At 41.6% G+C, this 27,981-nt stretch overlaps 1 protein-coding gene across 2 annotated transcripts in view; it reads right to left on the reverse strand.

Annotated features, from left to right (window-relative positions):
- The window catches only part of PIK3CG (phosphatidylinositol-4,5-bisphosphate 3-kinase catalytic subunit gamma), a 34,449-nt gene extending 6,786 nt beyond the window's left edge, over positions 1 to 27,663 (reverse strand). The window contains exons 1-9 of one of the 2 annotated variants that reach the window (XM_065666041.1): positions 27,182 to 27,663; positions 19,110 to 21,131; positions 14,830 to 14,895; positions 14,500 to 14,725; positions 10,443 to 10,546; positions 8,188 to 8,334; positions 6,868 to 6,958; positions 1,995 to 2,125; positions 1,265 to 1,376 (exon numbers count right to left, since the gene is read on the reverse strand). In XM_065666041.1, coding sequence (XP_065522113.1) covers positions 1,265 to 1,376; positions 1,995 to 2,125; positions 6,868 to 6,958; positions 8,188 to 8,334; positions 10,443 to 10,546; positions 14,500 to 14,725; positions 14,830 to 14,895; positions 19,110 to 21,119 — 2,887 coding nt within the window. In that variant the 5' untranslated portion in view covers positions 21,120 to 21,131; positions 27,182 to 27,663. Of the gene's footprint in view, positions 1 to 1,264; positions 1,377 to 1,994; positions 2,126 to 6,867; positions 6,959 to 8,187; positions 8,335 to 10,442; positions 10,547 to 14,499; positions 14,726 to 14,829; positions 14,896 to 19,109; positions 21,132 to 22,357; positions 22,450 to 27,181 lie in introns of those variants that run through there. The other variant, XM_065666046.1, reaches the window with a different exon arrangement.
- Positions 27,664 to 27,981: the final 318 nt, after the last annotated feature.

Genomic DNA, 27,981 nt, shown 5'->3' on the forward strand with positions numbered 1-27,981 from the left:
TCGTAAAGAGAAGAAGTCACAGTTAGGCTCAAATACAATAAACTGCCAAGAACACTTTAGTTGCTTTCAGGGTCCTCCCAACCTACCAGATCTACTCTCTGCAAGCCTCTCAGACTGACATCCTTAAGGCTTCTGTCATTCAAGACAGCTCCTGTTAAAGACTAAGGCAAACCTGATCCTGACCACAACAGAATAACCTTTCTCTGTCTCCATATCTACTGACCTGTCCCTCATTTTCTGCCCGTAGGCTCTAACATTGTTATGTTATGATGTTCTGTTATGTCATGTTATCTTATGTCACATAACGTCATAATATGTTGTATTTATTATGTTATATATAATGTCTATATGGAAGCATTTCTTTGTCTTCTTTTCCTCATGGACTTCTGATGAACTTTTTTACCGTAGTCTTCAATTAGCTCATTTCTGCCTTCAGGGTAGTACTTCTCTCTAACCTTCAACTCGTAAAACTTTAACTATAATATGTTTAATGCTAAATATACAGCCTCTAACTAAGCCCAAAAGTATTCTCTGTCTCTTAACATTATGTAAAGACTAATTATGAAGCAAGTGGTTCATGAAACTGGAAGTTAACTTCTGAGACCAAATAAAACTCCTCCATATGTATGGCTTGTTCAGGGGTTTCATCTATAAAATTAAGGATGAACCAATGAGTAGCTACCGAAAGAATTCTTGAAGTTTGTAATATAAGAAAGTTGTGGTTCTTTCAGGAGGATTGCAACAATCCCACAGACTTCAGTAGCAAAACCAATACCGTCCACATACACTCATTTTCTAGGGTTTTTAACAAAGGTGCGTAAAGCAATTATGTTCCTCAAAGTGAAAATAGTCCAGTAACATCTGAATTCTGACACAGATACATTTCCACTGAGCACTACCAGATGCACATCAACACTTCGGACAGGTGAATACCTGCCGACATTTTAGATTTTTTGGGGATTGTAGATCTTGGATGCTAAAAAAAATTAGTTTTACATTCCTTGGGACATAGTTTGCAACAAACTCATCCCTGGAAAAGAATGGTATTATTAATGATAAATACCTAGAGCCTACACGAAGGCCAAAAGGGGTGATGATATATTTCAATGTCACAGGAGGACCTGAACATGTAAGCAATGCTGACAGAACAGGATTGTATCTCTTCATTCATTGTTAAATGCATTATTTATTAAAATTAAAGACAAATCTAGTTAAGTATAGACAGTCCCCTCTTCTTCTATGACAGTCTCAAATAATAACTCACCCGTTTCTGTAATCATAATGTTGTCATTGTGCCTGTCTCCTATTCCAAGTACAAAGGTTGCCACACAGTATCCAGCACAAGAATAAACAAATCTTTCCACAGCTGCCTGAAACTAAACATAAATCCTAGAGATGTTAAATGCTTCAATGCTAGAAACCAAATCCAGTCATTCTCAAAGCCCTACGCCTTTGTTTCAACATGTATCTAGCAGCTGTCCTATAAAATACACTGCTGCACAGCAAAGATTAAGATCATAGCCCTGCATGGCACTTGCCGTACTGTGTGAGCAGGCTCTATCCTTTAGCACAAATAAAATAAGCATACCCAGAAGTTGCCCATGCTTTCTGAGAAAAGAAGCTGTCAGAAAGCTCTCTTGTAGGTCAGTGGACCTACCAGAGCAAAGGAGCAAAGGAGCTGTGAGTACCCAAACCCGTCTTTTAATTCTCTAAACCCACAGTGCCTTCCCATGCTCTTGGATGTCCTTTCAATCTGCACCTCATGTATCACTTCTAAATATCACTGACAGAGAAGTCACTTCTAAAGCATCTTGTTTCGCAGGAGCTCAGCTGCCAGCTGGATCCTAAAGGCTCTTTCACAGACACAGGTACAGGGAAAATGAATGGTTTTTTCAAACTCATGTCAAGTAACACAGACACAATTGCATGGGCTCTGTGCTCCCAAATCAGTATTGTGCATTTGAGGATCCTACTTAAAAATTCAGAGAACTCACCTTCTCTTCAATCATGCATCTTTCCTTGAGCCACTGGTTTAGTATTTCATCCTTAAATGCACCAGTGTTGCCAACTGTACTCTGTTGGATTTTAGCAATTGTTGTAGCATCTTTCACAATTTCAATCATTCCTAGAGAAAATAAGGATGAAGTCAGAAGAAGTTATTAAATCTATACTAATGTGTATTAAATTCAATTTTCTCCTTCGTGAGAACACAAAACCTTTGACAAGGGAAAGCATCACATGATGAGTAGGGACCCTCTGCATAAGGCTTTTCCCCAGGAGAGGAACTATCTCCTCTCCTCATCCCCTGCAGAAGCCCAGGTACCATTCACATTCCCATCTGCTTCTCTCCAACTTCACAAGTCTGAGGAGCTGGAGAGAAGCTGCAGCACTGCAGCAGCCAAGGGATGCGAATGTTGCCAGAGCTGTGGCAGAGGAACAAAGCCAACCTTCCTGCAGTAAATCCAATTTAAACTTAAAGTGCGTATGCACAGAAAGGTTCAGAAATACCAGTACATACCGAGGTACAGTAGTGTCATTGCTGGTGGAAAGCTCTGGCTGTTGGGCCCCAGGTGTTAGTCCCTAAACTACACAGATCCTCACAAAAGCAGATCAGTACATCACAGCAATATGGCACAGAAACAAAGACTTGTACTGTTCATACTAACGGGGCATGCAATGGAGAGGGAGCTAGAGAGAAAAGCAGAAACAGAGGCTGCAAACACAACCCTGCTTGTAGGCAAGAACAGCAAATGCACTGTGCCCTTGTACTGGGCATGTCTGTAGGGAGGAAGATCAGATTTTAGATTAACTTAATTGGTAACTGGAAATACTATATTTGCTTCCTCTGGTTCAGGTTCAGTAGTGTCCTGTAGGTAAGAGCCTAGCTTCAGCTCCAGCTCCAAGATAAGCAAGCAAACCAAAACCTCCCTTTCTTCCCGAAGTTATTCAAAGCAGTTTCTGATTCAGTTTCAGTCTGACTCTCTCTGAAATGGATTAATTTCTATCTAGTCACAGTCCTACCCTTTTGCCATTACTGAATTATGTGCAAAGTTTTCAGTAGCAGAGTAACAAAGCAGTAGTTTCTTCCTGCCTCTGCCTTCCATGTGTGGCTTGAGTCATGGCTGAATACCTTCTGGGGGTATTTCTTCCATCTTGACAGTGGCCCTGATTTGTCTGTAATAAAAGTATCGTGCAAATACGACCTCCAAAACCCACTGCCAACACCAACAACTTTAAAAGCTCTGCGTTTAGGTCTGTGCTTGTTAAGCTGCTGTTTGCCTCCTGGGAGAGAGCTCCAGATCCCATTCCAGCTGTTCAAAAGGCTTCCCCTGCCTGTGCTCAAATCTCCCTCTACCGGCCAACAGCTCCTTGATTCCAAGGGAGTGGAGCTGTTGTAGGAGCCATCTTCTGCTTCCTCCTGCATTTAGAACTTCTCCCAGTATAGATCAGATGTTGATCAGCAGTGTGAAAAGTCCCCAGATTTTAAAGCAGCTGCTAATGAAAACCCTTTACTGATCATTCTCTGCTGCACTGCCGTAAGAGTGGTATAAAACCTACACAAAATGTTGTGCAGCTTATTCTGACCAAGGTATCATGGTAAAAAAAGAGTTAGCTGCTGGAATAGTACAGATCAACTGGCAAATCCTTCTAACTACAGACATGCCTCTCAGTAAGTATGGCTAGTTCTAGGTTTCATTAACTGGGATCTCAGCTGGGTTGTATTCAGCTGGGAGGAAGTGCAGCAGTAAATGCACTGTGCTATGTGTTTCTGGGGATCTGTGGTACTAAAGCAGGTGACTCTTACATTAAGTGCCAGCTTGAACTGCTTATATTTGGCAGTGATGCAGCATAGTAAGTAGTGATAATTACCTCTCAGAGCCAGGAACATATGGACATGTCAAAGGGAGAGAGAATAGGGTATGGCCTTTTCCCAGTGATACATAGAAGAAAAAGCTCCTCCTGCAGAGGTCTGTTTGGCAGCAGCAGTGGAGAGGACGGATGTTTCCAAAACTGCAAGCTGCACTGAATGCAGATGCCTTCAGCAGGCTGAGGAAGCCCTATAGAAGAGGGGATGCCAGCCCCAGGTGGGAGACACGTGACTGGTTCTCTGTGCTCACTAGAGAATGGGGGGCTGTCCATGTGCCAATACACGGAAACTGCCCCAGGTTCCATGGATATACTAAGAGGGAGGGAAGAAGAAACTTGGAAGAAAACCACATACGAATACTGTGAAAGAATATTTTCAAGCCACTACTCTTTGGTTTGCTTCCAAACAAGCATAAGCTCTACCTTGGTGTCCCGCCATGGGTATTTCTAATTTAGGCTGCAGGTATTCTCAGCAAACCCAACAGGAGTCTTTATGTGATTAACCATGCCCCTACTGTGGTGCTGAAAGGATGCTAAAGTCTAACACCTCCCCCATGCATACAGGGAAATAAACAAAATAAAAGAATGGGGAGTCAATCACAAATTTATGAAAGAATAATGAAGTCAGTAACTCGAATATAAAGATGCTAGGATCACCAGCAGAATTCCTCCACCTTCCCCCATTTTTTCAATACATTACATTGCCCTTAGACATTTTTAAACAAAATTGTATTAAATCTGAAAAGTCTCTCTAAAAAATTAGGTTTGTTATAACATACTTAAAGGAGAGGAAGAAACCCAACCCTCTGTATATGTACAGTTGGTATTTTGATATGTACTGTTCAATTTCCTTTATTGTTAGAATTCTATCAACGCAATTTATTTAATTTTAAAAGACTTATTTTAGGGGAAACTCTTTTGTGCCACACTGCCAAGTGTTTTATCAGTGAGTTTGGGTTTTTCTTCAGTGCTGAGATATCTTGAAGTCAAATGAGAGGGTAACAAAAATTTTATGCGGCAATGGATTTTAGAGAGGAAGTGCATTACAGACAGACTAAAAAGAGCTCTTAATTCTGCCAGCACTCAGCTCATTCTTGTTTGATCCATAAAGCAAAATGTATTTCTGAAAAAGAAAAGAGCTAGAAAGCTGGAGATCATGGGAGACACATTGCAATATTTATATTATCATTATTTTACCAATCCATGCACTTACTACCATACTGCCAGCTACACCAATGACAGTAATTAACAAACTTGCTGATTTTTACACATGTTCACGCTTTAAGTAAATGGCAGAGCTGTACTTGCTAATCCATCTCACTGACGCACTGTTTACACCAGCCAAAGCATTTTTTTTCCAGCACAATATCTTCATTTGGCCATGGCCAACTTTTCTACACAGAGGAGGCTTTCCTCCAGCTAATCATTCAAGAACTGCTCAGCAAAACTGACTCTACAGTCAATTATGTATTATCTGGATACTAGGAAACTGCAGTGTGGATGTGCTCAGACACATAACATACACAAATCCACCCATAAAGAGTCAGTTTGGAGCCATGAGGATCATCAGTAATGGCATTTCTAGATGGAAACAGACTTCCGGAGCTGATGAGGTGCTCAGTGGTGGTGGGCTGACCCTGGCTGGTGCCCACCAAAGCTGCTCTATCACTGCTCTCCTCAGCTGGACAGGGGGAAAGGAAGTATAACAAAAGGCTCGTGGGTTGAGGTAAGGGCAGGGAAAGATCACTCACCAGTTACTGTCGTGGGCAAAACAGACTTGACTTGGGGAAATCACTTTCATTTATTACCAATCAAATCAGGGTAGGATAATGAAAAATAAAATCAATCTTAAAAACCAGCTTCCCACTATCCCTCCCTTCTTCCCTGCTTTGCTCCTGAATTCTCTAACTTCTGGCCCCCTAGCAGTGCAGGGGGACAGGGAATGAGGGCTGTGGTCAGTTCATCACACGTTGTCTCTGCCACTCCTTCCTCTTTAGGGGAAGGACTCCTCACACTCTTCCTGCTGCTCTACCACGGGGTCCCTCCCACAGGACTCAGGCCTCCAAGGACTTCTCCAACGTGGGGCCTTCCCACGGGCTACACTTCATGAACTGCTCCAGTGTGGGTCCCTTCCACAGCACTTGGAGCACCTCCTCTCCCTCTGTCTTCACTGACCTTGCTGTCTGCAGAGAACAACTTGCTGCTCACTCATATTCCCACTCCTCTGTATGGCTGCAATTGCTCCGGTGCAGTAACTTTCTCCCCTTCTTAAATACATTATACCAGAGGTGCTACCACTGTCACTGATGGGCTCGGCCTTGGCCAGTGGCGGGTCTGTCTTGGGGCTGTCTGGCATTGGCTTTATAGGACATAGAGGAAGCTTCTAGCAGCTTCTCAGAGAAGCCACCCTTGCAGCCCCCCTGCTGTCAAAAACTTGCCACGCAACCCAGTCCATCTACACACCACCACACTGGTGTGTGGTTCTCCAGAACCTTTGTAAGCAACTGGAATTCTGGAAAATAGTTCATCTCTGCTGCAGGAACTAATGCCCGCTGAGAAATAGTTTCTGAGCATCCAGTTGAGTAACGCCGTTGCTTCTATATTGGATAGGGTATGAAGCTTTAGGTCAGGGAATGAACATAAAGGTTTTGCTATTTTAACTCTTTTCTCTATTTTATTCTTATCAAACATCTTGAATAAGTCACTCACTTTTGCTGCTTTTTTATACCGAATATTGTTATTAAAGAGAAACTTAGAGCAGGACCCAAACAGTTGAATTTGCACAAGAATCGGAGTCAGTTAAGCTAGCGCAGCAGTTGAAGAATACCCATCAGAAGGGCAGAAACCATGGTTAAGACACGGCTGAGGATGCCTCACAGAAAGTGCATTAAACTGCTATGTATCTCAGGACCAGAGCACATACTAGAATAGATCTCCCATGCGCAACTTCTGTAACCATGGTATTTTGAATTTCCAGACACAATAAGAGTGATCACATACCTATTTTGTTCCCTGTAGAAATACAGCCATACGGTAACAAACAGAGGTCCAAGGATTCTGCTTCCCAAATGGATTCCATAATTCTAAGAATCTAGTAAAAACAAAAATATATATGGAATTATTTGGACATTACTTGTTACTCACACAAATAACACTACCCAGACTGCTGAGGTGGGTTTAAACTTACCTCTCTGTTTTACAGGTAAAGAGATAAATACAAAAAGTGTGCAGCCATTCAAGATTATCAGTTACAGAACTAGGGCTCATATTTCCTCATCTGTCCTCTGCCCAGGCAATCTCTACTGTTTTATAAAGTATTAAAAAATAAATCGCATGATTTCTATGTGAGCTGAGATTGAACACCTTAGCAAGTATATCCTTTTCCCATAGATATCCCCAAAAGTGATAACAAACCAGTGTGTCAGAACAATCACTGAAATATTACTAGAGCAATGCTACCCGCTGATTTCTTTTTCATTTGGAACTTCACGCGTTGCATAAATAAATGATAAATATGATCCATCAGAAAAATTGGCCGTCTTGCACTAAGTAAGACTCCTTCTCTAAAACACCTAAATGTGAAGTATGTACAGCACATAGCAGGAGAAAACAGGGTAGCTACTGGGTGTAGCTAGGAAGAGGTTAATTTCCTGCAGAGCAGCTCATATGGTGCTGTGGTTTAGGCTGCTGACCAAAGCAATGCTGGTAACACAGTGGTGTTCAAGCTATTGCTGAACAGCATTTGCAGCATGCCAAGGCTGCCTCTGTTTTTCACTCTGTCCCATTGTGAAGAGATTGGGGGTGCACAGGAGTTTGGGGGGGGGGGGGGCACAACCAGGCAGCTGACCTGAACTAACCAAAGAAACATTCCATGCTGAATAATGTCATGCTCAGCAATACCACAGAGAGGAAGGGGATTTAGGGAGGTTAACCTTCTTTTGAATAGGAACTGTCTGGGTATTGGTCTACCCATGGGTGACTGTCTTTGCATCATCTGTTTTGTTTTCTTTTACCTTCTGCCACTTCCCCTTTGCTTATTAAGCAATTTTTATTTCAACCCACAATTTTTCTTGCTTTTACTCTTCCTTTTCTCTTTCCCCATTCCACGGTTAACCCACAGCACAGTTAACATAAAAAACTGTAGAACGAGAAAGAACGCCCAGTTTTGACACCACCCTTGCCATACAGTTTAAAAAACAAAGGACAACCTTGTCTTTCATATGACCAATAGAAGTAAGGTATACACACTGCTGAAAAGTAAAGCAATTTTAAAGTATTTTATTATTCATGTTATTAATTTTATACATTTAGCTACCATACCTGTAAAATCAGCATATCCTGACGGAGGTCATCTCCGTGTTTAAAGATTATGCCTATGGTTTCATTTGATAAAGCTGTTGGATCTGCACATTTAAATTCAAGCCAGAGGGGCTTCTTCTTAGATGCCATTACTTTACATTTTTCTATCTGTGAAAGAGACATTCATTGCTTGTTAGCCATTGTACTCTGACGTCAACACACGTAACCTTTTTACACTCCTGCTACAGAGGACTTTAGAACTCCCAGTCAGTTATACCACCAAAAACATGCTGAAAGCACACGTAAGGAATAGTATTCAATTGCCACATAAAGACTCACTGAATCTGCACAGCTTTTAATACTGTCCATAAGAAAGGAGAAAGTATGCCTTGACTCTCAGAACTGGATTTAGTTGCAAACCTGCTGAAGACAGATAAAACCCCCAGAAACAAACAGAAAACACCCCCTTCACCCTCCACCCCCCAAATTTGAAACCAGGAATAAAAGACTCTGACAAAACTGGCAAATATGGACTCTCACAATGGCACTGTGACGGAGGCTTTGCAAAACTCGAACATGATCATTGTCTAATGCAATTTACCACATCATCCACCCTTGTGACTCCCAGCAACATCAGTTATTCCAGATTGCCTGATTCAACTCCCTTAGTAAATCATTCAAATTCATGGGGAAAATGGCATTTGTGAAGCTCATTTAACATAATCATTCACAAAATAAGAAAATAAATTCCCTGCTTTATTACATTTCTAATCTTGAGAAATTCAGCACTGAAACTACTGAAATTGCAGTATTTCAAATGTTTTCTCAGATAATTATGTCTAATACAACTGCAGTATATAATACTTTCTATTCTGGAACTCCTGGTTCATTGTTAAACATCACCATGTACAATAAAGCCATCTAAAATAATAAAAGCAAGTGCACATTAGTGTTTGAGAGCTGACATCAGCTCTCAAAATGAATTGATGACATCAGAGAAGAGTATTTTGGAATGTTCGTGTTTTGCAGATTGAGCTTGTAGTTTAAAACAAAACAGGTTTTGCCATCCTTATCTTTAAAAAGGGGAGAAGATGTTGAATCTTAGGATTTATGAGAAACACTGATCTTTCATCCAATATTTGGTTTAGACGAGTCAAATTTTAGGGTTTGAAGATTACAAACAAGTAGCACTTACTAGAATGAAGATGAAACAAAAGGTTACCAATACAGTTTATGTCAAATATTTTTGTTCAATCGCTGGGGGTAGAGGAGAAGGCCCTAACCTATCTATTTACAGACATAGCTACCTTCCCTTGTAAAACTATTGCTTCCTTCATCTAGAAATGTCTTGGGAAGGTTGAATACTTCCTAAGTGAAGTAAACTAGGAAGTCCAGAAAGATCTTTTATTCTATTTTGAAATCCACTTTTTGTCAAGCAGTTGGTGATTTTTGTACACAAAACACTAAAAAGAGAGAAATACAATCAAGAAAATAATATTTAAGAAGCCACAAATTCGGTATTTCTGGGTAAACAATGTTTGAATTGACTGACAGTACTTCAGTCATGCCCAACTGGGAGGTGTTTAACTCTCAGCTTGGAGACAGACAAGCCTGTAGCCTATCCATCAAGGTACAGGCTTATTTAACTGAAACGTGGCCAGATCTAGACAACTAATATTAGTTACCCAAATGAGTACCTGACTATTTAGCAATTCCTGGATGGTTTGCCATTAGTTAAGAGAAAAATCGAGGGATTCTTTTCTTGTAGGCTTCTTGTTCCACAAGTGAATCCAAGGACCTTCATGTGCCTCTTCACCCAAACCTGCACAGTAGGTGCATGAGCCAATTCCCTTTCACTACACATCTAGTGATTTATTTACCTTGTTTTTAACTCTGAGTCAATATTAACCACTGCAATCTCACCACAACACCCGAGGCAGCAACACAGAAAACCCCAAGTGTTTCTTAATGTATTTCTACCAAAATCTTAATGTATTTTCCAATAAAAGCAACAAAAGCAACCCAAAAAAATCAGAACTAGCTAAAGAAGACATTTTTGTCTGTAAGATGAAAGTCTGGACCTAACCTGAATAACAGATATGAATCAGAGTAAGAAGAGAAAGTAACCGGAGGAATAGAAACTGAGTATCCCAAGGCCCCTGAAGTCAAATAAAACAGTTTTATACAGGTATTTAATTTTTAACAAATGACACATTCTTGCAAATAGGACACTAGGGGTTTTTAAATGCATTTGCACAAACTCAGCATATACTTACCACTAATGCTCCTGCTCTTAGCCCAGGATCATATGGAACCCTAAAACTTCCTGGAAGTTTGCTGCTCTGTAGCTTTTCAAGTTTTTGTCTCAGCTGTGCAATAACTGCAATTACAAGAAAACTCAATGAAATCAAAAGTTGGAAAGCAAAAACAGTTATGGGTAATCAAACTTGTTAAGGTAAACCGATGATTTAAGCTAGAAACCTTCTCTGCTTAGATACTTTTTAAATGGCTTTCCTCAAGCATCCTCCGATCTGAGCAATGGAGGAAAACTCTTTAACTTGCACTATTAATGGACAGAGCTGGTTTTAGACACCTAAAGGTAAAGTCTTTAAGCACCTCACAAGTCATGTAACCACTACAGAGGGTGCATGATGTTCTTCTAAAGACTCAGGAGGTTGCGTTAAAATGTCAACTTTAATTTAAAGAACAAATCACAGTACAACACAAAAAAATTAGTTTGCCCTTATAATTACCAAGGAAATGCTAAACTATCTGCCCTAAAGGCTCAGAAGGAGGAGGCATTTAAAATTACCTCACATTTTCCAGTATTCTTTTAACCTACCTCATTACTCTTGAACACAGATTCAGGGCTTTTGAATTCTTGGAGTCAATTATACTGTAATCATAAGGACTCTAACTATAGAGATACTGAATTTCATGTTCTCCTAAAACTGGCTTCATAGTGCAGCTTTGTTAATCTCACATTCCAGTAAGAAGAAAATTTGCTGCATATTTATATGAACAAGAGTTTCAATGTTCATATATACTGAATCTTTGAATTCATAAAATCTCAAGCTTCTGAATCTTTGGCTTAGAACAGTATGCATTATCCTACATGTGACGCATTTTGTTCATCTCAGCTACCAGGTGTTAGCAGCATAAGCTGCTTAATATAATAATAATATAATATAATATAACATAATATAAATAATACGTCTTACCCTGCATTAGGACAAAGACTTGAGCACTGTTCTAAAAGAAACTACACAGGAGAGGCTGCGTATAAATGTTCAAGTAATTTTGGGGATAAAAATTAAAGAGAAAAAAATGTAATGAGAAAGCTAGACATGGATCTGGATACCTAATACACAAAATCATAAAATCATACAATCCTAGAAAAGTCTGGGTTGCAAGGGACCATTAAAGGTCATCTAGTCCAAGCCCCCTGCAACGATGGGGGGCACCTTCTACCTTGAATGTTCCAGGATGGGTTCTACCACCTCTCTGGGCAACCTTTTCCAGTGCTTCACCACCCTCATTGTAAAAAACGTCTTCCTTATATCTAGTCTGAACTACTCTCCTTCAGTTCAAAACTGTCACCCCTTGTCCTATTGCAAAAGGCCCTGCTAAAGTCTGTCTACATCTTTCTTACAAGCCCCTTTTAAGTACTGAAAGGCTGAAATAAGGTGTCCAACAACAACCCCAACTCTCTCAGCCTTTCCTCATAGGAGAGGTGCTTCAGTCCTCTGATCATTTTCGTGACCTCCTCTGGACCTGCTCTAGCAGGTCCATGTCTTTCCTGTATGAGGACTCCAGAGCTGGACGCAGTACTCCAGGTGGGGTCTCACCAGAGCAGAGGGGGAGAATCCCCCTCCTTGACCTGCTGGCAATGCTGCTTTTGATGCAGCTTTCTAGGCTGCAAGTGCACATTGCCAGCTTATGTCCAGAAATTACGACATTTCAAAAGGTGCTATCAAATTAAGATAATCAAGCCAGAATAATTACCTGAGAACTCACAGAACATAAATGTTACACCTATCCTAAAGGCTTTTAGAAAAGAACTATCTAGCAGTACCAGGTGACCAACGTGGCATCTCTTCTGGTAAAAAGTAAAGATGACAGCAATATACAGCTGCCAATAAGTGGACTTTATAATTAGACACCTTTCCAAAAAAAAAACCCCAATCCAACAAACCCCAAACAAAGCCATTATAAAAAAACCCTAGGTTATAGTAACCTGGGCCATGAAATAGCTTTCTAAAATGTAACTATTGATTTTATAGACAAATCTAGCTTGATTTCAGTAAGTCTCCTCATTGTAATGAGGATTCAATGTAATTCAATGTAACTGTATTCAGTTCAATGTAATTCATCCAATTTGAAAATTGTACGCCAACCGATTGAAGCTGGTAAAGATTAGGAATTAGCTGATTTTAAAGCACAAGTGAAGGCACTTACTAAAATAATTTTCAAGCTGATCTGGCTTAAGAGCAAAGTATGCATTTTAAGAGAAGAAACAGCTGCACAGACACATTCTTGGGAGACAAATCTTCTAACACAGAGTGGTGATGAAAGCAGATAATACTATGCAAGCTGTAATATTATGATCTTAAGCATTTGTTTATTATTACTTGCTATGTTCAAATATAAGCAAAGAGATTAGGTGAAAAGTGAAAGAAAACAGTTTGACAGCATGATTGCTACTGGGCTAGCATGAATCTAACAGGAAAGAATTTATTCTTTAAAAAAAATTCAGAATTACTGGAGGAAAAAGATACATACAGAATTAGATGAGGCTGCACGATGGAATGAAATGAAACAGTCTGAAATATTCAGACTGAAAATATAAACAACTGTGAGCATTAGAAATGATGGGGCAAAGGAGAAGCAGTAAGCTAAAGAAGAAATTTCAGGATATGCATTTCTTAAAAGATAAGAAGTAGATGGTGGCTGTAGGAAAAATCATATCCTCAATAATCTGAGAATAAATTAGATTAGATTCAGCATTAGTAGGACATGCCACAAATTCAGGAAGCCTTATTCAGTGAAAATGTCAATTATGTAAGTCATATTTCAGTGTTCTGCTTAAACCACGACAACGTTACATACAAAGATTCTTTAACTTCAAAACCTGGTGGGTGTTAATGTGATTGCTTTCTCTTTAACCTTTTCTTCTTTGCCCACATATTCTTCAAAGATAAGGTGATGGAAACCACCACTGTTACAGACACGTATATCTGCAAGGCTAAGTTTCTTTCCAAAACATGGGATTCTGACCAGATACATTTAGATTATAGAGCATTTTAAGACAAAGTTTTTTAGAAAGAATATTTTATACAGGGTTCCGTAAGTCCCCTAACTCACACTATGGGGTAATGTAACTGATATTACATTATATATTGAAAACTAAATGCATATTTCCTTCAAATTTGTTTTGAAACACCACCACAGCCACTTCTGCATAACCAGAGCGGAAAGGCTGTCTTGAACCAAGACAGCCTTTGGAATATACTAGTAAGTTCCTGGAACATACTAGGCTGAACACGCAGGAAGAGCTGTAGAATTTGAGTATTGTCATATGTCTTCTCACACTTACTCCCAACACTAAGCAACCAACGGGAATGATGACAAACAAGCTTTTACGGAAGTTGGAGAAAAAATAAAGCCAGGCAAAACACACAAGTAAATAAGCACTGTATAACCCTACTGTGGCTTCCAAAGCAGTGCTTCCAAGAGCAAGAAATAACAGTAGCACATCTGTGCCTCACAAGACTCCTATTCAGCCCATCGAAAAGCCCTAAAGATGTGCTCTGTATAGCCACTGCTGATCCACCAGCTACTTTGTGGCATAGCAGAGGCTGTACTGGACTCCTCCCTGGTTTCCATGCCAAGCATTTTTCAGTGACTGCTTAGGGTAGGACTGGGCTTCTTGGCAAGTGTCACTTTATCTCTTTATTTCCAGCTAATATTTGTGTCCTGGGTTGTTTCTTTCTTCAGTGCTGGCATTCAGCTAAGGATTATGTACAAGAACTTAGCTGTTTCCAAGGTGCATGGTGTGAGGTTCAAGAAGATAAGCCAAAACATGGGAATGTACTGGGTGTCTATAACATTGAAATTCTTCCCCTTCTGGGGTGGAATGAGCAAACAAATGTATTACTGGTTCAATCACTATTAACTTACACTGGCAGTTTAAAAGAAGTAATAATGACGCCATTTGACAGTAATTTATCCACGAATATTCTAAATAAACAGGACAATTTGCTGCCTAGATTTTCGTACCTAAAGGGAAAAAACAATATTGTTACAAACAATGAAATGCCTGTTAGCAAATACCTTGAGAAGTGACATCATATTTTTCGGCAGAAACTGATTTTATCTCCATTGTGACCTTATGGAGCAATTCAATTACTTGAACCTGCTTCATGAAATCGTGTAGCATTGCTTTTCCACAGCCCCTAAGATAGGCTTCTAGGATGACCGCAAACCTCTGCTGGTAATGCATGGACTGGGCAATCTCGCTTCTTAAGAACCAAAACAAGAAGTGACCAATTCTTTTGTTCTAGAGGTAAAGAAAAATACCACAATCAGCGTGCATTTCTTGACAAAGGGTTTTAATAATGCCAGTAGCTTTAGCAAAAGTTGGCTGTACTGTGAAGTACTTACTCTCAAACCACGTTTTAGCAGAAATCTGGCTAATGCGCTGTCATGATATGGCTCAAATTTCACTGCCTGAGTAATACAAACATAAAAGACATGTTATTAACCTGTTTAACAACTCATTCCTCTTACAATTTACAGATGACATCTAGAGAACACACCGCTGCAGGAGTAGAAAATGTGTAACAAAGAAGGTCTTTTGAGGATACAAAGTTGAAAGAACCAAAAAGCTAGGCTTCCCTGCGTCTGATTCAAGAGGCACTTTTTCTCTGCAACAGTTTCTTTTTAGTTATATTATTAAAGCAACAAATAAAGTCATGCAGAGAGCAGCTATCTGGGGATACCGATTTGAGTGCATGGAAGCATGAGAACAAAGCAACTACGTTCTTAGGCTGCAGCAAAAACCAGCGAGATCAGAACAGTCTGCAGCGTGACTGACACTGACGTGGCCCGAAAGATTATTGCCAAACCAAATGACATATCTGTAACCTTTCTCTAATCAACATTGTCAATAAAAAAATGGTTTTTGACAACATCTGCCACTTCGGGACCAGGGCACCAGGGCTCTCCGCTGGCCTCTCCAGCAAACATGGGATACAGGAGCAGCTCTTTGGAGCACCTTTAGCCCCTAAACGAATGACAAAACAGAATAGAGCCCCTGATACACATCCTATATTAATGAGTACAATTAAGAAGACTTCACCAGAGCTTGTGAGCACAAATGTTATTTTTCTCTTCCAACAGCCGCTCCCCTCCACCCAAGCCCACAGTATGTCCAAGCTACTGCCAAAAAAGGGTGGAAACAAAAAGTCACAACTTTTTTGAAGTGTCAGGACTGGAATTTTGTTGCTGTTATCCCCTGCCCCATCCCAACAACCAAGTGAAGTAGTCTACCAGAAAACTATCACACTTCCATGTACTGGGCTGTGCCAGGGAACTTGTCCACTTCAAGTGTTTTTTCCAGCAGCTTCTTTCCTGTTGCTTGAGGGACTCCAAGTCTGTAGTAGGTTTGCATGAAGATTAATGGTGGAAAAAAGGTATGCTTTTATATCCCATGGCAAGAAAAGGGAAATAAGAAGCATACAATCTGTAGGGCAGGGTCACAGAACCCCTGTCACCGACTGAGGTGGTCGGTGAATGACTTCAGGTTCTGGAAATAGAGCACCAGGAAGCAGCACATAGGGAGATTAATGGAGAATAAAGTGATGTGCAGAGAGCTGGGTGCATATAGCATCCTCAGCTTTCAGAAGTAACAAAGTAGGCAAACATCTACAGAATATAATGCCTCTTTCAAGTTCACTGTGGTCTGCAGCTTGCAAAGAAGCAGCCAAGCCATCACCAAAGGTCTACTAAATTCATCAAACAAATGGCAGGGGTTTATAAACTCTTAAAAGTACTGCAGCACAGTTGTACCTTTATTATTAAAATATCAACACTCTTTCTGAAATGCAGATCATCCTGCCGGTTTGTTCAACAGGAAAAAAAGGGAAAATAAATGGAGCTTTTCAGTCAGCCTTCTAGAATGAACCACATTATAAAATGCTACATAGACTTGCTCTTTCCAGCTGCTGGCTAAGAGACAGACAAGAAAGCCAAGCACCAGACTTGCCCTTCTACAGTATCATAATTCTGCAAGACCTGTCTTGACCATTTCTGCAATACTGTTTTATTTCCCCAGGCAACACCATCTTATTTAGGAAAGATGACGAGAACTCACAAACATAAACTGATTTTAAAATATATAATTCCTTTTACTTTGTGTATGAGATTATAAGGTATGAAGGGCTTTTTAGTAAAAATTCATTTTCACTGCAATAAGGCACCTAAAAGCAATAATTATTACAAAAATTCAGATGGATTTGCTTACACTTCCAAGAAAGCCTATTAAAAACCCCATTCTGGTATATACTTGGCTGAATGTTCTCAGCGCATATCCCTGGAAAACAATTTAAGAATGAAATACAGCCAAACAACCAGCCACTGCTTCAAAACAAAACCTCCCTATATTATGGTTGCAAATACATTGTAACATAAAAGAAAATTGAATCTGAACGCCCTTACTATGCTGATGTTTTAGAAATAATTATTTTTAAAAGCCAATTCCATTTTTCTTTTTTCTTCACAAAGTCAAATATCAACATCTGAATAGCAACAACAAAAGCTAACCGTTGAAAAATGTCTGCTGGCACTTCATCAGGTCCCTGCATCTACCTTTGTCTGTCAGTTCAGCAGGAGAAGAGCTTTACTCACTGCCATTTACAAGCAGAACAGTTGTTGGTGTTTGCTTTATAATGGATTTTGTTGTATTTTAACTATCCTGCCCATGTTTTATCAACTGCACAGAGAACAACAGACCTGTATAGAAAGCTCAATAGATTTATTTATGGCATGGCTGCTTCTATTTGGGACAAACTTGGGGGGAAATAAAATGTTTGTTTGATTTCTAACTCTACTAGGAGGTAAAATGGGAATATGGTGTGCAGAGTGAAGTAAATCATAAAGCCTTCATGTGAAAAGTGATGACTGTTTGCAGAAGAGACATCTCGGATGTGTCCATTAGAGCAAAGGAATGGCTGACATCCATTCTCCGAAAAATGCGGATTTTCAAGTACACTGTGGTATGAACATTTAGGCGCAGGATACTGATGTACTGTGCTCATTGTTAGCCAAGGAACAACAGACAAGGAAGCAGCAAAGAGGCAAAAGCTGGGATATAACATTTTTTTCCTTTGGGGGATGACAGTCTCTTAATTTCTTACGGAATCTCTTAGTAAAAATGACACAGTGAAGTTAAGCTCCTATGATTTTATGCTACAGGAATTTAATTTACTGTTGGATCGATTCTTTTTAAAACTCTCCAGATTTGTACTTCCTGAAAGCAAATCATTTCAAAAACAAATGGAAAACCCCCAGTATTTCCCCCATTCTCTCAGGCACTTCGAAACCAGCCAATCACCATCCCAAACTCCTAATTTGGATACAAAAGCGAATACAATTGCTGAGCCACATGTATACAGCAAAAGCTCACAAGCCAAGCATATATATATAGCAGCAGCTACGTGGGAGGCCCAATGAGGTAACCGTGGTGACTCCTTTGGTTAATGCAGAAGTGCATAAATTCTGCCTGGGGAGCTTCATCAAGCAAAGACAAGGCAAAAAAGGCTTTGTTTAAAGCACTACTGATGCGCAGCAAAATCTGAAATACCAACTTCATTTTCCTGGGGACCCGGGCTCTCTCTGAACCCACAAAAACAAAAAGCCCTATCCCACAGCTTCCCTGGCTGCGGCAGTTCCTTCTTTCCCTTTTAAATATTGAATGCCAATTTTGTCCTCTGATTCTTTGAAATTAATATTTCCTGCTCTGTGGGGCGACAGCCTTTCCACGGGAGCCAGAGCCTTGTCGGGTGTGGGAAGCCTGCAAAGTCACCTTGCTTTGGGGGACGTGGGTACCAGGAAAAGTGGCAGGATTATAGCTTTCACTGGCCACTAGAGGTGACTGCTGCTGCTGACAGGCTGCCCAGCTCTGGCACCACGTCGTGGAAAAGCAAACAAGCCAATTCTCTTGTATAACCGATACAAACCTTCCTGATGTTTCATCTGGCAAATCTGTGCATAGAGTGCTTCAAATCGATACAGCGGTGATTCACTGCCATTAAAAACATCATTTTTCACCCAACTTCCCAGAATGAACTAATTTTATTACGCAGTCCTAGCAACCCTTTATTTACTTCTTAAAATCTTCTGGAACATTCTAGATGAATTTGGTCCCCTTAACAGTACGAAGACTGAAGTTACTGCAACACACTATGTAACAACGCTGTTGTTCTTGACCTAAAACCCAATGCCAGACTTTTCTTCAGGCCTTGCCCATGTCAACATCTGCCTTCACTTTCTTTCTGTCTACACTCTTTCTAAACTATTGGCAAAGCCAGTGAACAATTCTTCAGTGCTGTATGATTCAGACCTGATACAAACAGGATGAGAGACAACACGGTTAGGACTTGCTCCCATCATAGCTGTGCTAGTGTTGACAGTTTCCAGAAAAACATAATACTGTAAACACAAGAGCAAATCATAAGACACAAGGCAACAGTAACACAAAGATAACAGCATAGGCAAGAGGCAAAATGTAGAAAACATGGTTTGGGTTAATTTGGTTACTGCTTTGAATAAACACTAAAGATTTCGAAACCAGGGATTACTAAGTAGACCTACTAAGATGGGAATGATGATGGGATAATGCAAATACGTGGAAAGCAGAGCCCAAGAATGCAAATACACCTTACCTGCACAAGCTGCAGAAGATAATGAAGAACATCATCATCTTCCAAACTTTCCAGTTTTTGAACTGCCATTGCTCGGACATTTTCATCTGAAAAGTTACAGTCCAGAAGTTGCATTGTGAGTCCAACATCTAAAGTGCTTTGATCCCAAACCTCCTTTTTAGCTAGCAACTGGTATGTTTTGGCCACTATTTCTTGTTGTCCCCATTTCACAGAGCTAAGCAGCTTAGGATATGCCTTGGGGTGCTTTATGCTTTCATATCTAAAGTGCCACAACAGTTCTTTGTCCTCAGGAGAAAGTGGATTAAGTGGGTCAGTTGCTATGATCTCTTCAAGTTGCTTGCGAAGCTGGTTGGGCATTTCAGCTCGCGTCCTGTCCCCTTGGGGGTCTGATGTTATCCTGTGCTTGGGCAAGGCAATTGGGTGACAGTATTTATCCAAGACAATAGAGATAGCCATTGAGTTTTCTTTATCTGGGTTAGTTGCTGATGTGAGTTTGTCTGCATTGATACTTCCTTGTTCTTCCCCCTTGCCTGGAATTTTCCACATGTGGAGCACATATTCCCCACTTCGTAGCAAGAAACGGTGATCTATTAACAAAAGATTTACATAATAGAGAAGCTGAGTTTTGCATTTTGGATCAGAGTTGGGGGATTCATGTGACTGAAGGTTTGTCTTTGTGGACAGTCCCTGTGCTTTACCGCAGTATATCTGAAGATTCAGGAGTGCCCCTTTAGGCAAATCCTTGATTTTGATATCAAACTCCAACCAAATATTCCACAGAACCTCCTCAGTAAAAGGCTTCGATGAAGTCCTCCTCTGTGAAAGGAGCTGCTGCCCGTGTTGAATATTAGCTTCCACAAACACAGTGAGATCAGTATTTCTGGGTAAAACTGGGATATCAATGCCAATTATTTTCACCCTAAATTTCCTGTTACAATCCCACAAAGAGATAGTGAAGACTCGCTCATGATCTTTTCCATCTATTGTTAATTGTTCATGATACCCTGTAACGCCTGTACAGTCATCCACCAAAGGCCATTCTTCCTTTTGAACCTCATCCTCACTCGGGTCAGGGGGATTGTCTAAGACAAGGTGGATTTCTTCCCCATTCTTAAGGCATTGTCTTATCCAGTGAAAATCTTTGATTGGTGTCTCACCAGTAATGTACTCATCTCTGCCGCAAATCCTGAGAACAAAATCCAGTTCACTATGATCTTCAGGAATGTCCATCAAAGACTTTTTCTTTGCCATTTTTGTGAAAAAGCCGTGGAGAATCATATCCGGAGTGTCATCTATGGACACTTTAACTTTTTGGCTAGTTGTTCCTCTATGTATGATTATGAAAATGTTATTATTAGTGATCTTCTTTAATAAATATTCTGGGAGTGGCTTAGATGTAGTCCATGGGTGCATTGCATACAATTTAGGATCTCTACAGGCTACCTCTATCATTCGTGGAGTGACTAATCTGCGACGGGTAAATTCTAGCTCATCATCGTGCACGTTGCTTACATCAGTGACATCATAACCGATTAAATCATTAAGTTGCTGCTGAAATTCCTGAACTTCTTCTGATGGGCTTTGTTTCTGGACAACATAGATCTTGCCCACCTTTTTCTGTAACACTTTCCAGTATAGTATGCAGTCCAGTGTCTGTAATACTTGATGTTTATCATAAATTTCATACCATTGCCCTTTCTTCTGATACTGCAAAATAAACTGATCCGGGGTGAATGTGTGGTAGAAGTCTGTGGTTTGACTCATCTCTAGTGCACGCATCCAAATCTGTGCTTTCATTTGCTCAACCGTACAGTTGGCAGCTATTTCAAGTAACATCATTTCCGGTACTTTAGTATGTTTATTGCTTGTAGGCAAAATGAACTCAATGGATATCAGTTCCATTGATGACAAACTACTCGATGTACAGTGAGGTTTCATCCTTCTTCTCCTTCGTTTGTTCTCCTCTCTCATAACAACCGGCTGTTCATGGAGCTCATCCTCCAACTCCATGCCAGAAGAAATCTAGCAAAACATACAAATGCTTGATTACTTTCTCATTTACATTTTTAATCACTCTTATTTTTTAACTCTTCTTAATTGAAATCATAGGCCAGTCAGAATCCTACTATGTATATGCTTTCTTGATTTCTGGTCATAAATACATGATTTACATAAACCACCTCAGACATAATCTATTCAATTCACCTCCAAATACAAAAAAAAAACCAAACCCAAGAAACAACAAAGCAACCTCTAATGATTAAATAATTAAAATAGAGCTTCTAAACATCCTTTCTAGACTTCATTGAGGATAAGCAGTCTGACTATGTATTTCCTCCACAATCATTTATTCTTGCTTCTATTTGATCAAGCACTGATTCTTTTGCTGCCTTATCTATTTTGATGCTGCTGATATTAACATAAGTGGATTTTCACGGATATCAAAAGACACACAACTGTGCATGATCAGAATGCCATCTCACTGAGCTCCAGGGATGACCAAACGTAACAAAACAAGCAATCTGTTTGCAGACTCAACAGAGGTGAGCCTATTCCCATTTTCCCCTGCCTTTCTTTTTAGTGATGAGGAATAAGGACTTAAAAGCAAGAAAAGCACTTAGGATTCAAAAGTCAGGGACTACTTCTGAAGACAGATATTTAATATGCATCTAAATTCAAGCCTAGTATCCTTAGATGTGTTTCTTTATAATAAATCATTTCACCTGACCAATAACATCCATCCATTTTAAAAGTAAACATTTCCAGTATAAACTATTAGCTTTTTACAGAATAAAAAACTGCCAAGCTGATGCATATATATCAAATCATACCCAAAACACCTGTAAAGCAACATCAAACATGAGTAGCCTACCTTATCAGCTTTCAGTAAACAAAACATATCATTGCTCACAGTTACTCTCCATTGAACAATATTAAAGTGGAAATGATTCACCAAGAGCTTGGAAGAAGAAGGCAGCGTTGATTGAGCATTCTCACACAAGCTAAGTTACAGCAACATACTGAACTTCTTTTCCAGACAATGTATTTTACACATAAAATCTTTCCCTAACAGCTGGAAAAAAATAAAGCCAATGTAACAACGCCTTAGTAGATAACAAAACAAGGAGATAAAGATGCAAAAGGTTAAATTGAAACAACAGAATTTGCTAACTAGAATTCTTTCTTCAACTTCCGGAAAGCAAAGACTGTGGACACACCCCATGTACAACTGATAAAGGAAATATTACCTGTTCGTAAAATAAAGGCTGAATTGCTGAAGACGATTCATTTGTTTGATATCTAAAGTTCCTATTTTTTTAAAGGAAGACCATTCATGCAAAAAGTTCTTTGTTTAAGCTGTTCTGCTTTTCTTGCTCGCCCTCATATCCAGATGCAAAGGAAGTGCTGTACTTACCAGGAAGGAAGTTTTAACCAAGTTGATTATACATATGATTGCTCATTTTAAAAAAAGTCAGAATGGTTTTCCTGTTACAACAGCAAAAATACACTGACAGCACACCAATTTGATTCTAATACACTTGTGTAGAAGACATGCTTAAAGCCTTCCCGAAGTAACTAAGAATAATCCCGGCAACAAATTTAATGAATCAAAATAAAACATTTTAAAACCAACGCATTTTGGAGAGCCTAAATACTTTATAAAAGAGTAAATAGGAATACCAGGAAAAAAGACGACTAAATCTGCAATGTTTCATTATTTTTATTTCCATGGCAACAGTCCTTTGAGGACTCCCAACTTAAATTCATTAGAGTTTTTTAAGTCAGTCTCTATACAGAAGTCACATGGAGATGGTATCTGCCAAGGATCTTGCATGGTCACCTCAGCAATAGAACTGCAGGGCAATCTTCCTCCTAGTATTTTTAACTCATCCATTTATAATTACAAACATCTGGTCAAATCCACTAGAAATTATGACATAAAATTCAGGAAGCATTTAAACCATGGACTTCCAACCCTAATTCTTGCGCTTAACTACAATCTGAAGAGCTGTTCCTTTACTAAATAAAAAAAATCCCCACAGGAAAATGATTTCGGAAAACCCATACAAATCAGAAAGACAAGACAGAAAAACCTCTAATTGTATCCTTATTCATGATGACACTTGCAGAGAAATACTGACCATCGGAACAGCAATATCCAGCATACATCCTATGGCAGTACATATCCTACAAATATTCTGACTCTCGAGGACAAGTCTCTTACCTGCCTCTAATGTGCCATTCACAACCTCTGAAATAAACACTTTGCAGAGGTTAGGAAAGAAAATACCCTCCACCACATAGTCCTTCTTTCTCAGAGCACCTTTTCGCTTGGCAGCTAGGATTGATTTCTCCTCACAGGTTTTCTTAGGAAGTGATCTGGGGGGAAACACACCCTGTCCTATCTCCCACTACCTTTTAGAGCCAGTGTCTGAAATGTCAAAACGAAGTGACAAAGTTCCCTGAACATTTTATTGCTGTCATGAAATCTACACATGTTGGCCAAGACATCTCCAACACTCATCCTCCACACATTCATCAGCCACAGCCACCTCAGCACTACACACTGCTTTCCTCTCCAGTCTGAAAAAAGCACTCAGTGGCTGGAAAACTTGAGCATCAGTAACCTCAACAGCAATCTCCAGGATGACAGAGGAGAAGGAAGCAGCAGGTTTCATGTAAAAAGGAAAAGGAGCTGGATGTGTAGGAAATGAAAAAGAGCGATGCTAAAGGGGAAAATGTGTTTTGCAAAACTTGTGTTTTGAAAGCCCTGACTGCGGAGAGTTTGACTTAGCAATGCTTTTGCGGCGTCTATCTTATGAAGTATAATTTCTAAAACATGTACTGTAGTCCTGTATTTTTCTTCATTTAAACATAAGCAACTAGCAGTAAGGGTTTTTTCATGCCAACTGCCTACATGGGATTTTTGCAAATATTTCTCATTCTAAAAGTCATGCTGATCCTGTTAAGTAAACCTGGACTTGTATCAGTTTCATTGCGTTTTGCCAAAGCTAAGACAGCATGCTGGTTTAAAGTGTCCTCATCTTGTCATGTGCTATGCACTTACAGATTAACTTTTCAAATACATACACATACAAATATTCCATCTCTGCTAAGCTATTCTAGAACTATTCCATTGATCTAGACAATCCAAGGCAGCATCTTTACCTCAGGCAGCAGAGAAGAACCCTGCACATTGCTTGATGAATGCAGCTGTTTGACACTGAGATCCACTTAAAAAGACAGGTAGAGCAGTATTGTGAAAGGTTCTGACATCCCCTCCCTTCCCTAACAGCATCAGATACAATGCAAAGTGCTTGTCTAACTGCCCACACAAAGACTGTCTCTTCTCCCACATTTGTTTGGGCTCTGACTTGTCGTGTCTAGTCCAGTCCAGTCCAGTCCAATCTACATTTCCAGTTCAGCTCTGACCCCTTTACATCAGCTTCAGAAGACAGTTCTTGAAGCAATGATTGTCTCTAATCTGTCTCTGCAATGACAGCCACAAAAGTGTCCCATTCTTAGGATGACACCAAATTGTCTCTATTTTCTTTTAATCCATGTGTAGGCATGGCAAAACCATATTTCCTTATGCATATGCATCAGAAAACTTTGACTTTATAACAGAAAATCTTTTAAAATCACTTCTTCAGGCACCCTTTGTCGTGCCTCAGCATTACATTATTGACATTTCTATACGCCTACTGCAACAACACAAAAAAACCCAACTCTTTTTTTATGTCTAATTCTAATCAGCCTCGTCAACCCTGAATTTCCCTGTATTAGAACTGCCAGAGGTCCACAAACCCTGATGGTGGCAATGGAGCAGGAGGAGGTGTGCCTGTAAAAGGTAGCTAAGACAAGCAAACAGGTTTGCCTTTGTCTCCAGTCATGTTCCTATCTCATCACTCAGGTCAGCAAACAAAAAAATTTCAGCTGGATCAGTTCCTTGATCTGAGTCATCACTTGCAGAAGTGGTAGGACAGGGATGGGAACTGAAGGGAAAGGAATGGAGCCAGCACAGTTTAGGCTGAAACATAATTCATAGCAGGATTAGGAGATAAACTTATAAGAAAACTTATTAAATGATTTGAAAACACTGGCTGAAATGTGCCTTAAGAAGACAATGTGGTATTATCACGAATTACTTGGTATATTCTGCTACATAACATCACAGTATTTGTGGAACGTCATTGCTTTATTAGGACTGTGTAAAGAGTTTTACCAGTTACTCATTCTTCACCAGCTATTCTCATGCTAATTCTATATTAGTTCCTGCTTCTGGTTTAATCCACCATGGGAAAACCTTGTTTTAAAATGATTCTTTGCACTTTAGTGTGAACTTCTGAGACAACATAGAATCATAGAATAGTTAGGGTTGGAAAGGACCTCAAGATCATCTAGTTCCAACCCCCCTGCCATGGACAGGGACACCTCACACTAAACCATCCCACACAAGGCTTCATCCAACCTGGCCTTGAACACCGCCAGGGATAAGGCACTTTCTACATGAGTTAAGAATTACCTCATGCAAATGTAATAATGCTGCATTTACATTCATAGTTTCAGATAAAGTCAACTCGTAAAACGAATAAAGCCAACAAACAAAAACAACAAACAAAACTACCATGACACAACCTGAAGTTTTCCAAGCAGCACACTACATCTACTTGCTAACATTGTTCTATAGTCAGAGATGGCTTTGCATCTGCTGGATAGGAGTACAATACATCTTCCCTGCATCTACAGTGATCCAGTACTGAACTATGCGGGCAAGATACAGCACCCCCGTGTTAAGCATGAACACAACAACAAACAACATTCGGCCCAGTTCTTTTGCCAAATCCTCTAGCAACTACCAGCTCTCATGGGAATGAAATCAGTGCAGGTTCCCATTAGCAATTAAACTTCACATGCAATGCAGTCGCATTCTTCATCTAGAAGTATACTAATCAGCAGATACAGCTCAACATCTCAGTCAAGAGATGCTGACTGCTATTATGGCTGTAATATTTCAGGATGCACTTGCTTTCACTACAGACCATTGCATGTTTTGATTTCTAGACCAGGTATCTACCTTGGGGTGCTTCTGGAACAAGCAGTAACTTCTAGCTGGTTCTGACAACTTTGGTGAGAATTCTAGCAAAGTTGTGGTTAACCAAAGTTATACAAGTGATGGGTGATCTACCTTCAAAGCAACACTTCGTGGAGTTTGAGAACACATTGAGTGCAGCTGCAGCTTGTGCGGGGACACAGTCACTGTTCGGGTACTCCCTGTCCTCTCAACTTGTGCCATTTTCTAATAGTGACTGTAACGGCGTGGCCGAGCCTACCATACCAACCAACTCCAGACTGCCTTCTGCTGTTACTTGAGACGATTTGTGGTGGGGGAAGCTTGTATGGTCTACATGTACCTGACAGCCACAAGAAGTTTGCTGGATGAGGAAATACAGTTATTTATTGTCTAAAAGCTGCGTTGGAGCAGAGCTGAGTCACAGATCTTAAGACCAGAGGGAACTGCTACCACTGTCCCGTGTGATCCTTCACTTTGCATTGTTCCATTCAACATTCTTGAGTTTCCTGCGCAGGTTTTGCATCAAACCCGTTGCTCGTGCTGGGTCTGGTACGTGGGCTGGGACCGAGGCCGCGAGGAGCGACGGACGGGCAGCAGGCGCGGGGCTCCGCACTGCTGACCCCGCTCACCACACGCCCGGCTGGAAGGGGCTCGGGGCTCTGGCTTCGCCCGCGCCGAACCCTGCAGACGCGCCGCGGGCAGCCGGGGCTGCCTCCCGCGCCCGGACTACGGCCGGGCCCCGGGGCCGCGCCCGCCGCACCGAGATGGCGGCCGGGGCCGCGCCGCCCCGTAGCGCCCAAGGGAGCGGCAGCGGAGCAGTCGCCGCGCTCAGCGCCGCGGGGCAGGCGCGGCCCGGCCGGGCGGCTCTGCCCACCGCCAGCGCGGGCAGCAGGGACCCGACACCGCGGGGTCGGCGCCTCCGCCGCCACCTGCGAGCCCGGGCCTCGGGCACGGTCCGCCGGCGATCCCCGCCGGGCCCCGGGACGGAGCTACTTACCGCAGCGGCGCGGCCGCGGCCCCCGCTCCGGCTCCAGCTCCGGCTCCGGACAGGTGTTTTCCTCAGCAGGAAGCGGAGCGGGCTGGGGGCCGGAGGGGAGGCTCCATGGCCGGCGGTAGGCAGCTCCGGAGCCGCCGCCAATCACACGCCGGGCAAAGAGGGAACCGGCTGTGGGGCCTTCCCGCCCAGCTCGGCCGCCGCCGCCCGGCCCCGGGGCACCGTGCCACTGCCCCCGCCACTGCGGCCGGCCCTCCCTGCGGCCTGCCGAGCCGGGCGCCGGGGCCACGCCGCTTCCCCCGAGCGAGGCGGGGGCCGGGCAGGGGGCCGGCGCTGGGCCGGGACGCTCCCCGGGTGCGCGGAGCGCCGTCCCGGGCCTTGCCGCCTGGAGGCGGCGGGCAGCCCCGCTGCGGGCCGGCACCCGCTGGTCCGGTACGGCCACATCGGCCAGAGTAGGGCTACAGAGCACCGCGTCCAGGTGTCAGCAGAGCCAGCAAATCTCCCCGGCAGCATCTTCAGGAGGTGTTCACTGCACAGAGACTCCAATCGCCGCCGTGGCCGTTGCTGAGCGGTCACCACCTCGGCAGTGCCAGTAGCCAGAGCCAGGGCTGCCCGGCCAGGCCATGCCGGGTGGTGGTGACTGCACGACCAGCCCCATGCACTAAGGCGAGCACAAAGCTGGTCTGTCTAAGCTGTCCTCAAACAACCCTGGAGACAGCAGGCAGCTCTAGCACGCAGTGGCCTTCTCCTTCGGAAAGGTTTTCATGCTGCTCGATCAAATGTCTGCTTTTACAGGCTGAGCC

The sequence above is a fragment of the Lathamus discolor genome, chromosome 1, assembly GCF_037157495.1.
Source record: "Lathamus discolor isolate bLatDis1 chromosome 1, bLatDis1.hap1, whole genome shotgun sequence".
In the NCBI taxonomy this organism is placed as follows: domain Eukaryota; kingdom Metazoa; phylum Chordata; class Aves; order Psittaciformes; family Psittacidae; genus Lathamus; species Lathamus discolor.